At 44.1% G+C, this 16,820-nt stretch overlaps 1 protein-coding gene across 3 annotated transcripts; it reads right to left on the reverse strand.

The window, feature by feature from the left end:
* Positions 1–692: 692 nt before the first annotated feature.
* LOC144509244 (uncharacterized) lies at positions 693–12,777 on the reverse strand. 3 transcript variants are annotated; one of them, XM_078237806.1, is made up of 6 exons: positions 12,402–12,777; positions 6,683–6,806; positions 5,847–5,873; positions 4,754–4,789; positions 3,455–3,616; positions 693–1,328 (listed from the first exon to the last, which is right to left on the reverse strand). In XM_078237806.1, exons 2-6 carry the CDS (start codon positions 6,732–6,734, stop codon positions 1,222–1,224), a joined length of 384 nt encoding a protein of 127 aa, XP_078093932.1. In that variant the 5' UTR covers positions 6,735–6,806; positions 12,402–12,777; the 3' UTR covers positions 693–1,221. The 3 variants fall into 3 exon arrangements, with proteins under 3 accessions (XP_078093932.1, XP_078093933.1, XP_078093934.1); XM_078237807.1 differs by having other exon boundaries at positions 5,847–5,865; positions 6,681–6,806; positions 12,402–12,572; XM_078237808.1 differs by lacking the exon at positions 5,847–5,873 and having other exon boundaries at positions 12,402–12,571.
* Positions 12,778–16,820: the final 4,043 nt, after the last annotated feature.

Below are 16,820 nucleotides of genomic sequence, written 5' to 3' on the forward strand. Positions count from 1 at the left end.
GAAATTCAGTTCCTGGCATGCGGCAGTGGGAAACGTGGCCCAGTATTGATGTCTGAAACAGATGATCACAAACTGGGTTTATGACAACTTGGTTTTCACGATCTCCAATAATTTTCACACCCGCCTGCTATGACGCAAGTGGGAGTGGAAAATCCTTGCTTGTGCATTAAGAATATTTGTCAAGCAAAATAGTTGGCCTCCAAGACAGATGGAATAACGGCAGCTTACATTTATACAGTATCTTTCATATAGATAAACATACCAAGGGGCTTTATTGAGGCATCATCAGTGCCAAAGAAGGATAGCCCAAAGTTTGGTCAAAGTGGTGGGTTTCAAGGGAAAGAAAATACCAAAACCAGTGTTCGTTTGGGTTTAATTTGACAGGTTTAGCTCCACAATATTATATTATACTGGTAATTGTGATATAAAGTATAACACTTCCTCAAGTATTTTTTCTGTAGAGGCAATCCATTCCTTTACCATCTCACAATCATTCTGAGATGGGAAATGAGACTCACAGGTCAACTAGGAGATTTGTATTGTTTGAGCTGTGTACTTTATTTATGAAGTAGCCCCACATTCCCACAAAAACTTCATGCATTTCACACGAGAATCTTGTAAATCCACTTATATCTCCATGCTTTACTGCAAGGTTATGGTGAGAGGTGGGATAGATGACAAACAACAACAACTTGAATTTATACAACCCTTTTAATGCAACATAACATCCCATGTAGCATGTGACAGGAGCATTATCAGGCACAACTTGACACTAAATAAAGATTTTAAATCAAAGAAGTACATTTCAAGGAACACCTTAAAAGGAGAATATATATATACATCACATCATCCTTACCCCAGCAGACAAGCTGAGGTAACACTGGTTATTACATTCAATTATGTACTTAGAACACTTGACATTTCGATCAAATGTGGTCACAGAACCAAATGTTTCCATTCACTTGCTGACCAGTTATAGAATGACAACATCTAGGGTTGAAGTAGTGTTGAATGTTTAGCCCAATTCTAATTGAGAAAATTCTTAACAGGGCAGCTAAACAATAGCAAAAGGATAGAACCGTCTTTTACCACAATTGAAAGTACTTCTCCAATCTCTAAAGTAGTCAACAGGTAATCACAGAGTGCTATTTCTTCCCCAATTAAACCCCCACAGAGTTGCCCAATGCTTGCAGAGTATCTTCTTTAATCAGCATGATGACTTTAGGGTTCGTCGTCTGAATCCTGAATAGCCTTTTTCACAGCACAGGCAGCAGCACTGCCAACACTTCCAACTGCAGCAGTACCCGCAGCAGAGAGTCCTGCCGCTCCTTCATGAATAAAAAAGAAAAAAACACGTTTAACATATAGCAATATCGATGACACATTTCCTAAACTGGTCCTGCCTCCCCACACAGAACTGTCCGTGCAGTGAACCGCAAATAGTAATCTCCAGTTACTCCCAGTACCACATGCAAGTGAGCATAAAAGTGGGAGGATAAAACAGATGAATGTGCGATTGGAGAGATGGCACATGAGAGAGGGCTTTAGATGCTCGGGATGTTGGGACTGTCTCTAGGGGAGATAGGATCTATACAGACTGGCTGGATTGCAGCTAAGTTGAGCTGGAGCTGAGATCCTTAGTGGGCCGACTTGCTAGAGTTAAGTTAACTTGGCTGGGGTGTGGGAGGCAGGAGGAATTAGCACAGAGTACTACCGAGGTGCACAGAATACTGGGAGAGACCAATAGCACTAGAGTGGGTAATAATAAGTTAAAAGGTGGGGTCAGAGTAAGAGAGACAGATAGAGTCTAAATCAGGGTTACAGTGCATGTATTTGAATGCACGAAGTGTGGTAAATAAAACTAGTGAGTTACTGGCACAAATTGTCATGTGGAGATATAGGCCGGGAGATACGAATCCTCCCACCCAGCAGAATATTATGATCCCAAACTGAATGGAGATATAAATGGCTCGCTGTAATCCAGTGGGGGTGGGCTGGAGGAGGCAGGCGGGGCTGTACAATGCTGGCCACGATGTGGTGGCTGTTACCGAGACCTGGCTCAAAAAAGGGCAGGGTTGGTTACAAGGTGTTTATGAAAGTTTGAAAAGGAAGAAACGGGGTAGGAGTGGCCATACTGATACAGAAGAACACTGCAGGGCTGGAGAAAGAAGATATCCCAGGAGGGATCAAGGACAGAATCTATTTGGTTCAAGTTAAGGAACCAAAATGGTCCAATGACCTTGCTCAATGTAGTCCATAGGCCACCAGCTAGTGTAGAGGAACTAATTGTTAAGGAAATTACAGAGAGGTGCAAGGGTTGTAGAGTAGTTATAGCGGGTGACATTAATTCTCTGAATATAGACTGGGGTAGTAGTAGCGTTAACAGCAGAGAGGGGAAGAGTTTCAAGAGTATTCAACGTTCATGATAATCTCTACCGCAGTACCCTTCAGGACAAAATTAATGGTCACATGGACAAATGCAGATTAATTAAGGAAAGCATATTTAAGGGATATGCTTTCCTTAATTTTAAGGGAAAATCATATTTAACTAATTTACTGGAGATTTTTGAAGAGATAACAGAAAGGACAATTCTGTTGATGAGGTGTACATGGACTTCCAAAAGGCATTTGATACAGTGTCACACAACAGACACAGTGGTGGCACAAGTTAAAGTTGATGGATTAAAAAGGGAAAGCAGCAACATGGATACAAAATTGGCTGAGTGACAGGAAACAGTAACGGCTAATTAATGTTTTTCGGAGTGGAGGAAGGTCTGTCCCCAGTGGTAAGTGTTGGGAGCCTTACCCTTCCTGATATATATTGATGAAACTCCAACATAAACAGGTCAGCCAGAATCTTATTGAATGGTGGAGCTGGCTCGAGGGCTGAATGGCCTACTCCAATATCAAAGGCGAATGGCCTCCTTCTGTCTAACAATTGTGTGATTCTGTTAAGCATTCTTCGAAACAAAAAAACTCAGTGGAGCTAAATACTCTCCGCTGCCAATCTTGCTAATTTGGAAGTTACTGAGCAATGGATACAAGTTTGCTCTCTTTCTGAATAGCCACACTGATATGCAGGAACAATTGTATAGGTGCAAAACCTTTCGCTCTGTTGTTGCAAAGCATTAAGAAGTAATTTCGAAATATAATTTACATAACAGAGCATTTTCTAGTTGCTTTGTTGTTCAGCTTCATTTCATATTAAACAAACCTGGCAGCATTGGAGTCTTACTATCACAGCCATCCAATATTAACTGTTCGGTAATCACTATGTCAGACCCAGTCAGGACAATAACTGAGAAACCACAGACCCCTTCCATAGACTCCTGACCACATACAAAACTTCACCACTCTACACTTGGAGGGGTGAGACGTTAGACCATTGATTATATCACGATCAATCTTCATAACTGTTCCTCGATTTCATTTAGAAAACCGTACGGAATCATACCAATAGATTGGAGGGTTGCTACGACACCACCAGCTACTACACCTCCTCCATTAGCCACCGCAGCCGCAGACATCATTTGTGCCCCTATGGATCCAGCTGCTATTCCAGCACCAGTAAAGCCGGCTGCAGCAACCACGACGGGAGCAGCGACCACGGCAGTAACTGAAACAGGACAATAAAGTCATTTGCTAAGAGGACTAAGAATTTGCATTGTGATACCGCGCCCTGTTTGGCCTATTGGTTATAGAGATCTCAACCATAGTAAATCGAAAAGTATCGTGTGACGTAAGTGTCCCTTTAAGAGATTTTTTTTAAAATCATGATCGCTGCAGCTCTCACAGTCAGTGTTTCTCAGCTCACAGCTTTAGGTGATGTGATTGATGGGAGGAGAAAAGAAAACTGCGTGCTGGTCAGGTGACAAGGGTTGTTTGTGGTTTTGTTTTGACTGCAGTGTTAGAAGCATAGCTGAAAGAAGTTTCTCTCTGTTTTGCTTTGAAAGTTTTACCAGTTAGCTGAAAGAAAGGCTTTTTGCGATGTTGCAGTAAAGAATCTATGTTTTTTGGTGTTTTGGGGACCTGATGACTACAAACTGCTCTGAGTTTTCAAGATTATATGAAATCAGCATTCAACCTAGGGAACTGGATTCCAGTATTATGTGAGCATTAGTCTGTGCTGTGTTAAACCTGTGAAAATGGTGTTTGTTGTCTATGGGTTTTGATTTTAATTGGAACACATGAGAGATATTTGTTAAGCGTTATACATTGTAGTGATTGTTTTGTTTCTTGTTTGTAATTGATAAAGGTTCTTGCTAATTTTCTGGCTGTACATGTTAACTATATTCTTAAATAAGCTTTGCTTGATGAAAGCTCCCTCGTGAGTCACTTGAATTATTGGTGGTCACAATTCCCCACAAAACAATAATGATTGCATATCATAAAATCATAGAATCGTTACTGTGCAGAAGGAGGCCATTTGGCCCATCGAGTCTGCACAGACAACAATCAGTAGCACCCGGAGGAAACCCGCGCAGATGCAGGGAGAATGTGCAACCTCCACACAGACAGTGACCCTAGGTCGGAATTGAACCCGGGTCCCTGGCGCTGTGAGGCAGCCCAGCCCACCCAGGCCCTATCCCTGTAAGCCCATGTATCTACCCTGCTCCGTTGCCCTGACACCAAGGGGCAATTTTGGACGGCCAATCAACCTAACCCGCACATCTTTGGATGACTGATTAGGATGCACTTTAAGACATCCTGAGGGAGTGTTAGGGGACTATATCAATGCAAATTGCTTTGTTACCTGCTCCTCCTACAATCCAGGCAGCGGTTGACCAATCTGTAAATATGTGGACCAAACACAAACATTACACAGGTATTCAACAGTCAGACATGCTACTTATTCGATAGCTTTCTTAATTGTTAAATCATTAATGCAGGAAGTCAGTCAAGTTAAATATCAATTTTCACTTTTACCAGTTAATAGACTATATGTGCAATGCACCTAAAAAAAATCTTCTTAACATGGACACTAATAGCGTCAGGGGCATATTACTGTTCAAACCTAGAGGCCGCAGGCCAGGAATCTCAGCCGAAGATGGGGGTAATCTAGAAGTTGCAAACTATGTTCATAAACAGCCACCTATTACAAGTCAAGGAGCTCAAAGTCTCCCTATCCTGAACCCCACTGGACAAGAAACTGATTAGAGATGCCCTGGAGTCTCAGTGCTGGAGAGCAGCAGCCCAGGCATCTCCTTTTGGGGTAGGTTTTAATAGGCAAGGGAGAGGGAGTTACTGAGGGTTGCAGATAGGCCCAAAAGAGCCCCAATAATTTTTAATGCAGCACTGGTAAAGATACTTCGTTTTACTAACTGCCATGCTATTGACATCAGTTCTCATGCAGCTGGAGGCAACATTTACACAAGCTTGCTGAATTGGGAAAGGTTGGTGGCTAGGCCAGCTCTGATGAAGAGTCATTCAGACTCGAAATGTTGGCTCTATTCTCTCTCCACAGATGCTGTCGGAACTGCTGAGATTTTCCGGCATTTTCTATTTATGTTGTTGGTGGCTAAGGAACTGGTTTTCAGAAAGCAATCTGCACCGGGCTATTTTCGGACAAGCCCCTGGGTACAAAAGTAGCCGGAAATGTCCAGCTGTCACTTTCCTAAAGCAGTAAATTATCCTGGCGCAGACAAAAAGTAGGAAAATGTTCCATCTCCCAGCCCGGCCACCTTCCACCTTACAGAATACACAGTAAGGAGATATTCAGGAGAAAACAAGAAGTTTCTCTTTGCAACAAAAGTAATAACAGTGGTTTACAATTCCTATGGATGCTATGGCCACAGAGTACAGAATGGAAAGCAACTGAGCAAGGGGAGAGGGTGGAGAGGAATTACCTGAATCACGTGAACTTGAACATGAACCTGTAGAGGGATGCAAATTAATAACACTGAGAACATTCTCTTTTAATTTTTGTCTTTGAAAAATATTTTTCTTTTATATATAAACACACAATCAGATCTCACATCTCATTGCTCCGTTGCGTCAGAGGATACCAACTTGCAATTAAATAGCATCTTTAAACATTTTGTAATCAGTGGATCACTTTGTAATTGCACTGATAGTTGTAGAAAGTGTCGGGTATATGCAAGATTTTCGATATGGTACTCACAGCAAAAGGACATGCGCCCACCATTACCTTTGCATATGCCCAAGAATAGTTAAGAGTTAACAAGATGCACTACAAAATTGATTGGTACACCATCCCATAATTTTCTTTTTAAATCAATACAAATCCCAACTGGGATAATCTGTGATTTCTTCTGCACTTTATATCTGAACTAATGAAGTAGCGGATGTTCTTTGATTCTGTTTTTCTTGGTGGCATCAATGCTTTGATATCACACTCTTTGCCTTCCTGCACCTTAATTCAGTTGTTTCTGATTGCTGCCTGCCCCAAATAAACATTATGCTTGATCACTCTCAAAATTCTGAAGCTTTAATCTCAGCTCATAACCTCTACGTTGACTGGTACAATAGCTAAATGCACGTTTTTATTTCTTGGAAAAGCAGCTTCAAGAGTTCCTATCTTGAGCCTTTTATGCTCACTTGTTTCACAATTAATAGCTCCTTTTAAAAAGAAGAAATGGTTTCATAAGATTGCAGGAGGGTGAAGTATAACATTGCAATTATTGGAAATCCATCAGCTTAATGGCATAAATCTACCTCTCACCTGTGTTGAAAGAAGCAGATAGGATCAGCACAATATAGACCAGGTGACGCATCTTTCCGACAGTTTCAAGAATGATGAATATAAGAAACGCGGTTGCTAACAGCTGGAATACAATACGACTCTCCTGCACAGATTAAAACAAGAAACAATTTCAATGGAAAAGGTTACAAGGCAAGTCCTCACAGTGCTGTGTCGTAACTTCATCTGGTAACAAATTCCTAGCTACATGTAAAGTTGGTTCAAATTATTATCAGAAAAACTCTTGCAAATTTTGTCTACACTAATCTTCAGCGAAATTATAACTCTTCATTATTAAGTGATTGGTACATAGCAGAGGCACTGCTGGCTCACAGCACCAGAGACACGAGTTCGGTTCCTAGCTTGGGTCACTGTCTGTGCGGAGTTTGCATGTTCTCCCTGTGTCTGCATGGGTTTCCTCTGGGTGCTCCGGTTTCTTCCCATAGTCCGAATGACGTGCTGGTTAGGTGCATTGGCCATGCTGAATTCTCCCTCAGTGTACCCAAACAGGCACTGGAGTGTGGCGACTAGGGGATTTTCACAGTAATTTCATTGCAGTGCTAATGTAAGCCTACATGTGACATTAATAAACTAAACTATACCTTATTTTTAGTGGGATGCACAACGGAAACATAGATCAGTCGTTAACTTCCAATAAAATTTTAATTGCACTGCTGCTGACAGAGATTATGCTTTCTTATTTATTCCTGAGATGTGACCTGAAAAAAACTGAAGTTTTAATACCCCAGTTGCCCCAAGACGCACCCCCCCCCCCCCCCCCCCCACAACCTTGAACCGCTATAGTCCTTTGAGTGATGATGCTCCCAAAATGGTGTTGGGTTGGGAATTTCTGGATTTTGAGCCAGTAACAATATAGAACTGCTGGGTATACATCCAATGTGTGTGACTTGGGAGGGGAAGCTGTTCCCCTAAAAAGTCACAAGGATGGATGTTGAAGTGAGCTTGGCAAGTTGAAGAAAGTCATCCTGTAAATCATACATTGCAGCCACAGGATTCTGGTGATTAGGGGCCTGGATATTAAATCTGAAGCCCAAATGTTGATCAAGTGAACCACTATTTATTTGATGGTGTAAAGTTTCTAATGTTTTTGTAACTAAACTTCTAGTTTACAGAGACACTGAGGGGATTAGGAGATGAGCTAGTTATTGGTGTCCACAGCCTCCACTCTATTCTTGCAGCACAGTGTTAAAATAGTTAACATAACTCTTCACACCCCACATCCTGTAAGGACTCCATTCCATTCTCTCAGTTCCTTCACCTCCGCCGCATCTGTTCTGAAGATGGTTCTTTCCAAAATAGCATTGCCGATATGGCTTCCTTCTTCCTCAATCGTGGCTTTCCACCCACTGTGGTTGACAGGGCTCCCAACCATGTCCAACCCATCCCCTGGGTCACAGTTCTCATCCCCTCCCCGCCCTCCCAGAACCAGGATAGGGTCCCTCTTGTCCTCACTTTTCACCCCACCCGCCTCCGCATTCAAAGGATCATCCTCCGCCATTTCCGCCAACTCCAGCATAATGCCACTACTCAACACATCTTTCCCTCACCACCCACCCCCCCACCGTCAGCATTCCACAGGGACCGTTCTCTCCAGGACACCCTGGTCCACTCCTCCCATCACACCCAACACCTCACTCCCTGCCCACGGCACCTTTCCATGCAATCGTAGACAGTGCAACACCTGCCCCTTTACCTCTTCCCTGCTCACCGTCCCAGGACCCAAACACCCTTTTCAGGTGAAGCAGCGCTTCACATGCACCTCCTTCAATCTGGTCTATTGCATTCGCTGCTCCCAATGCGGCCTAATCTACATCGGAGAGACCAAACGCAGACTGGGTGATTGCTTTGCAGAAGAAACTTTGGTCTGTCTGCAAACAGTGACCTTCCTGTCACTTACCACTTCAACACTCCACCCTGCTCTCCTGTCCACATGTCCGTCCTTGGCCTTTTGCAATGTTCTAGCAAACCCCAACGCAAACTGGAGGAACAGCACCTCATCTTCTGATTGGGCGCTTTACAGCTTTCTGGACTGAACATTGAGTTCAACTATTTCAGAGCATGAACTCTGCCCTCCACCTTCACCCCATTTCCATTTATTTTATTATATTTTGTCCTATTCATCCATTTTATCATCCTCTCTCACTTCCATTTTTCCACTTCTCCATTCCAGCTCCCCTTCTTGCCACCACCCTCCCCCCCCCCCCCCCCCCACCCCCCCACCACCCCTTTCAGGGAAACTGCCACATTCCTCAGGCAGTCCTTTAACAACCTGTACCTCTGTTCTGCCATTCTCACATTCCGATCACTTAATGGACACTCTTAGCACCTTCTCAGCCTTCCGTATCCTCATTTACATTTCCTTTGTCCCATTCCAACCCCCACCCTCATTGTACAAATCTCTGCTGATTCCCTTTGCTCTCAGGTCTGATGAAGGGGCATCTGGACTAAAAACGTTGGCTCTATTCTCTCCCCACAGATACTGTCAGACCTGCTGAGATTTTCCAGCATTTTCTGTTTATGTTGTTGTTAATATAATGGGACCAGATAAGCTTCTGATTTAAGTTGATGCCATTACAGATCTTACTTGTGATGGTCAATACATGGTACATGATCTGCACTTTTCAGCCCAAGTCTGGATATAATCCAGGCTGTGTTTGGGGGATTGGCATGACTTGCTCTGTTAGCAATTAAGTACAATTGATACCGCCATCTCTGGCCTGGAGACACAGGAAAATACATGGAGATGGCTGAGCAGAGGACACTTCCCTGAGAAAGCCCTGGGCGTGACATTATTAATTATATCAATTGAGGTTAGGTACACACAGGTTGTACCTGTGTGCTGATTGGACGTTAGCACGTATAACGAGAAACTTAACACCATTTTAATTTGAGCTGTTGCGCTTCCTTTTGTAAGTTTGATTTCTGTTACGTCACCCTCTCTCATCAGTTTAATTTATTGATTATTGGCTTTCTCCAAAAGAGAATATAAGTTTTTGAAGTTTATTTATTAGCGTCCTAAGTAGGCTTTAATACTGCAATGAAGTTACTGTGAAAATCGTCGAGTCACCACGCTCCAGCGCCTGTTCGGGTACACTGAGGGAAAATTTAGCATGGCCAATGCACCTAACTAGCACATCTTTCGGACAATGGGAAGAAACCGGAGCATCCGGAGGAAATCCACGCAGACACAGGGAGAATGTGCAGACTCCAAACAGACAGTTACTCAAACTGGGAATTGCACCCAGGTCCCTGGTGCTGTGAGGCATGATGTGGAGATGCCGGCTTTGGACTGGGGTAAACACAGTAAGAAGTCTCACAACACCAGGTGCTGTGAGGCAGCAGTCCTAACTATTGTGCCACCCTGCAAGACACTACCATGACCAGTGGGTACCGTGGAGTTGAGGTGCGTCATCACTGTTGCATTTGATATTTTGGTTTAGTTAGTTAGGAGTATTTTAAGAGAACTTACTGTCACGGGGTAGAATGGAGTGAGATGATTTACAGCTGTGATATTTCACTCTGGTGAACAGGTCTATTCTAAGTAAGGACTGAATCTTTACTTTCTTATTAACGCATTAACTCTTAACTTTCCTTCTCCAATCTCTGGGGGGACGGGGGGGTGGGAGGGGGGAAGGAAGGGTGAGGTGTAGAAGGGAGGGAGAGGGGAGAGGAAGGAGGGGTAGGGAGGAGGCAGTGGGAAGGGTAGGTGTGGAAAGGAGGAAGGAGAGGGGAGGGGAGGAGAAGGAGTGGTAGGGAGGAGAGGGCCAGGGGTCGGTGTGGAAGAGAGGATGGAGAGGGGACGGAAGGGGAGGAAGGAGGGAAGGGAGGAGGAAGGGGAAGTGAAAGGGATGGGGAAGAGGGGGGAGTTAATATGTTATACAGCTAATTCTAATATATAGGTATTTAGCACATCTGGGATGTAATCAGGATCCATAACCTCTTCATCACATAACCCAGCTCCCATTTAAATGGTGTCAGGTATTTCTGTTCCAAACACTTTTTGGGTGGTTTTAATCCTGCTGAATGAAAGGAGACTGCATGGTCAAAGGCTCAATAGTACTCAATCATTTTGAGGATCAGGCAACAACTTAATCCATCAATGGATTCATCTTCCTACAGATTGAAATACATTTTTAAACAGAAATTTTAAAGCTTTATATGTAAGCAACTGTACGTTGACAGCACCCTAATATGTGAAATAGTAAACAAATTAGTTGCCACAGTAACTTTGATACTTCTTATGATTATAGTCTGACATGAAAAATGAAGTGACTACCAGAATCATGAAACCATTGTTAATCACTGATTTGGAGAGGCAGGTTTGGATTACAATTTATTATGTACCATGCCAAGGTATTTCTTGAGACAACAGAAAACTAAATGCAAGCAGGAGCTGCTCAGTTCTTACTTGTGTATGAAAATTAATAGCCCTGAAAGTCACCGGATAGATGGAAATATATTTTCATATTTCCTGTTTAAGAAGATCTAGTGGAGTCAGCAGTTTGCCTGAAAGTCTGTTCATTGCAACCACACAGAGTAGCGATTGGAAAAGAACCATCAGATCTTCTTAAAGGAAACAATATTGTTTGGAAATATCAAAACCCTGGTGTCCATTTTTTCCAGTCTCCTGGAATTGAAGTCCGCATCCTTACCAATGTCCGATCTCTGCACAGAGATCAGCTTTTCCAGCCAAGTTGTCCAGCAAAGTAAAGTTTATTTATTGGTCACAAGCAAGACTTACATTAACACTACAATGGGCGGCACGGTGGTGCAGTGGTTAGCACTGCTGCCTCACAGCGCCAGGGACCTGGGTTCGATTCCAGGCTTGGGTCACTGTCTTTGTGGAGTTTGCACATTCTCCCCTTGTCCATGTGAGTTTCCTCCAGGTGCTCCGGTTTCCTCCCACAGTCCAAAGATGTGCGGGTTAGGTGGATTGGCCATGCTAAATTGCCCCTTCGTGTTAGGGGGGACTAGCTAGGGTAAATGCATGGGGTTATGGGGATAGGGCCTATGTGGGATTGTGGTGGGTGCAGACTTCATGGGCCGAATGGCCTCCTTCTGCACTGTAGGATTCTATGAATCAAGTTACTGTGAAATTCCACTAGTCGTCACAGTCCCGCGCCTGTTCAGGTCAATGCACCTAACCAGCAAGTCTTTACGAATGTAGGAGAAACCAGAGCACCCGGAGGAAAGCCACACAGACACGGGGAGAACGTGCAAACTCCACACAGACAGTGACCCAAGCCTGAAGCTGGGCCCTTTGCTAGATTCTGAAATAGATTTGAGCAACTGATTTTTGAAAAAAGACATTTCATCCATTAACCAGTTTCAATCCACTCAATCTATAGACCCTTTTCAATTTATTGTGATAAGCTCCATCAGCATTCTTTATCATCTGATGAAAATCCATGTCCTTCGCTGTACCGGGGAATATGAAGTCTTAACACGGTCAAAGGTTGCAAAGAGAGGAGAAGGATAGTTGAAAGAAACAAAGTTGCGAGAGTTCCTGTTGGTCAGAATGGAACGTATCAGCCTCAACACCGCACTGAAAATAAATACTGATATCTTATCAACACATGCTTGCAATAATTGTTATTCTTGGATAACTCAAGCTGTAGAGTAGCTATACTGCATTGAATCATTACCTCAAATTTCTGGGAAATATCTTAGTTGTTCTTACCTGATTCTTCCGATCTGCACTCTGGTCTCAATTCACCCTGACACTGAGTGCAGACACACAGCACTCTGCTGGCTCCCACTGCACAGTGAGTGTGAACAGTGTGAGCACAGGACTGACTGTCCTTTGCAGTTTAACAGAGAAAGCAATCGGCTTTCACTGCCCTTTTTTTTAAAAACGGGATCGCGGCCACGAATCCAAACTCGAGTTTCGATTTCGTTTCCTCTGAAATGCATCACAAGAAGATCAGGAAACAGAAACAGTGCCGGGGTCACCCTGACAACAAACTGGATTAGCAATTTCAACCAACGTGACACAACACACGGCCGAAACCGAGAGCTTAGATTGGCACCCAGATGCCAATCATCCCCTTGTGTGTGTGTGTGTGTGGAGAGGGGGTGTTGGAAGCCAAAGCGTTCTGACAGCGAAGAAGCCCGAGCCATTTGAAACCAGGCTTCTTTGAAATTGCACTGAGCTGCCCACCGCTAATGGGCATCTCAGCCTGCTAGAACATCGATTTGATTTATTATCACATGTATGGGTATACAATGAAATGACGTGGAGAGGCCGGTGTTGGACTGGGGTAAACACAGTAAGAAGTTTAACAACACCAGGTTAAAGTCCAACAGGTTCATTTGGTAGCAAAAGCCACAAGCCACAAGCCTTTGCTACCAAATAACACAAGCTTGTGGCTTTTGCTACCAAATAAACCTGTTGGACTTTAACCTGGTGTTGTTAAACTTCTTACTATACAATGAAAAGCATTGTTTAAAAGTTTATTTATTAATCATAAGTAGGCTTATATTCACACTGCAATGAAGTTACTGTGAAAATCCCCTAGTCGCCACACTCCGGTGCCTGTTCGGGTACACTGAGGGAGAATTTGGCATGGCCAATGCACCTAACCAGCACGTCTTTGGAGTGTGATTGGAAACCAGGGCACCCGGAGGAAACCCACGCAGACACAGGGAGAATGTGCAAACTCCACACAGACAGTGACCCAAGCTGGGAATTGAACCCAGGACCCTGCCGCTGTGAGGCAGCAGTGCCAACCACTGTGCCACCGTGCTGCCCATTGTTTCTTGCCCGCTATACAGACAAAGCATACCGTACATAGAGATGTGGAGATGCCGTGGCTGGACTGGGGTGGGCACAGTAAGAAGTCTCACAACACCAGGTTAAAGTCCAGCAGGTTTATTTGGAATCATGAGCTTTCGGAGCACTGCTCCTTCCTCAGGTGAGTGGAGAGTTGGGTTCACAAATACGGCATATATAGACAGATGCAATTGCAAGATAATGGTTGGAATGCGAGTCTTTACAGGTAATCAAGTCTTTACAGGTGCAGACAATGCGAATGGAGAGAGGGATAATCACAGGTTAAAGAGGTGTGAATTGTCTCAAGCCAGGACAGTTAGTAGGATTTTGCAAGCTCAGACAAAATGGTGGGGGTTACATGTAGTGTGACATGAACCCAAGATCCCGGTTGAGGCCGTCCTCATGCATGCGGAACTTGGCTATCAGTTTCTACTCAGCGATTCTGCATTGTCATGTGTCCTGAAGGCTGCTTGGAGGTTATTCTCTGGTGGGCGGGGGGGGGGGGGGGGGAGCAGGAGGCGGGTCAGATGTATCTCTGGTGGAGAGGAGTGCGGGGAGGGAGACCAGATGGTTCTCTAGTGGGGGGGGGAAGAGGAGGAGGCCCGATTATTCTCTGGTGGGGAAGGGCGGGGGGACAGGAGCAGGGGGGTCCGCTGCCACTTTGCGGGCGGGGGAGGGGTGGTGGATGAGGGGGACAGTTACGTTGTGGGGGTGGGGCGATGTCTGTGGAGGCCATTGCTCCCGGGCCGCTTTTTGCAGCCCGGCAGCAATGTTGCAGGGGAGCGTTTTTCAAATTTTTTTTTACTGTGCATGTGCAGTTCAAAGCTCCAATCGGAGCAGCAGTGTTTCGAGCGTGATAAGCACCGCCCACAGCGCGATTCAGACTCGCGACGTTTTCTTTTCAGGCTAAGTGTGTATGGGGGCGCCTGAGAACAGGTTTCCAAGTCAGATCTGAATTGTGCCCAGATTCAGCACTTGGAATCGAAATGGTAAAATAGCCCCCAAAGAGTCCAGGTTTTGGGAATAGCAAAGACACTTTAGAGGTGATCTTCAGGCCGCACGCCCCCGAAGACCGGAAAATTCTGCCCTTTGTATCTTAAGAAAAAAGCACAATAAATTCCAGACCTGCAACAAGAATCCAAGAGCTAGATGTTTGAAGGTAGTTTGCTCGGACGTTAAAGCAGCCACAATATTTCCAAAATCATGCATAACTGGTGTATGTGGACTGCAGCAGTTCAAGAAAGCAGCTCACGACCAGAATCTAACTGGTGATTAGTGAAAGCGATACATTTTGGCCTAGCTAGAGACATTGAGTGAAGGAAAAAATAGAACTGCAAACATGCGATATTGCGAGGTGTTACGACCAGATCTGGGTGAGGTCCCAAAATCTGTTACCCTCCATCACCTTTGTGGGAACCATCTGAGTGTGAGCCCCAATTTGTTATCTCTGGATGGGATAACCCCAAATTGTTAAGCCCCCGGTGAGGAGGGATGAACTTCCTCTCTTTCCTTATTCAACCCCCTCAGTTGGTCGCTAAAAGATTAGTTCAAAGAGAATCCCTTCCCTTGTAGATACCTTTATCCAGTCCCAATGTACTTATGTTTTAATAGAAGCCAATTTAACAAGATTTTCTTGAGTTAAGAGAGTTTATTAGAAATCATAGAATCTCTACAGTACAGAAGGAGGTCATTTGGCCCATCGAGTCTGTACCAACCACATTCCCACCCAGGCCCTATTCCTGTAACCCCACACATTTACCCTGCTAATCCCCCTGACACTAGGGTCAATTTAGCATGGCCAATCAACCTAACCCACACTTCTTTGGAGTGTGGGAGGAAACCCATGCAGACACAGGGAGAACGTTCAGACTTTGCACAGACAGTGACCCAAGGCCGGAATTGAACCTGGGTCCCTGGCACTGTGAGGCAGCCACTCTGCCACCGTGGCTACTAAAACATAAGAAAAATAATTTTAAAATTCACACACTTGTATTCATACAGATTAGAAATGAGAAATAATTCCAAGAGGTTACAAAAAATGATATACAAATCAGTCCAGACTTGTCCGTGAGGAGCAGATGGTGAAACATTGTGCCATTCGAGATTAACGCTGAACTCAGCACTTGAACAGCCGGTTTGAAGTTTCCAGGGTTCTCCTGTTTATTTAAGAAGAGTTGTTCTGCTTCCTTTTCAACTGTGGCTTTGCTGAATTGACCCACTTCCAGCAATCAGAGGGAAAGCAAAACTTACCTGCAAATGCAGATGGGGTGGGCGGAAGCTGATATCTTTCTTTGTTTCTGTTTCACACACACACACACACCACACTGACCATGTTTGCAGCTGCTTTTTTCTAATCCCAGTCAGCTATGTACTCTTGGAAATGGGAATAAACAACTCACAACAGGTCTGGTACAGGATGTAATTCATGCTGGGGTGATAACCAACTTTCATTATCTCCACAGGAGATTACAGTCATTTTCTGTATTGGTCTGTTGCTTTAATATGTCTCTGTTTGGAATAGAAGGGTGTGATATTCAAGTGTCTCTGGGTTTACTATCAGCCCCACAGGAAACTCTCAGGCCTTCATTGAATTTACAATCCCAGAACTTACATCTTCAGCCATCTTGGTTTAAGTTTATTTATTAGGGTCACAAGCAGGCTTACATTAACACTGCAATGAAGTTACTGTGAAAATCCCCTAGTCGCCACAGGGACACGGAGGGAAAATTTAGCATGGCCAATCCACCTAGCCAGCACGTCTTTCGGACTTGTGGGAGGAAACCGGAGCACCTGGAGACACAAAGAGATGCAGACACAAAGAGAATGTGCAGACTCTGCACAGACAGTGACCCGAGCCAGGAATCGAACACGGGCCCTGGCGCTGTGAGGCAACAGTGCTAATCATTGTGCCACCGTGCTGCCTTTGTATGCTTATTTTTAAAAACATTTCTTCACTTACAAGTATATTGAACTTTTAAGAATTTGGGGTGTTGATCCATCATCATGACGTTAAGGCAGAAACATCATTGTATTACTCAAAAAATGATACTATAGCTTACCAATCCAAAGTAGAGGTAGACAGTGTATTGTGGCTTGAACATTTTCATCAACCTGGGGGAGTTGAGCTTGGTGTGAGAGCTAAAGAGGGATGGTGGCCTAGTGGTAAGATCACTGAATTAGTAATCCTGAGGTCCAGCATAATGCTCTGAGGACATCAATGCAAATACCTCCCTATCAGCTGGTGGAAGTTAAATTCAATGAACCAAAAAAGTCTGCAATTGTAAGTTAGTCTAAACTGATTAAACCAATGTCAGGTGTCATAAAAAT

Source organism: Mustelus asterias, chromosome 21 (genome assembly GCF_964213995.1).
Source record: "Mustelus asterias chromosome 21, sMusAst1.hap1.1, whole genome shotgun sequence".
Classification (NCBI taxonomy): Eukaryota; Metazoa; Chordata; class Chondrichthyes; order Carcharhiniformes; family Triakidae; genus Mustelus; species Mustelus asterias.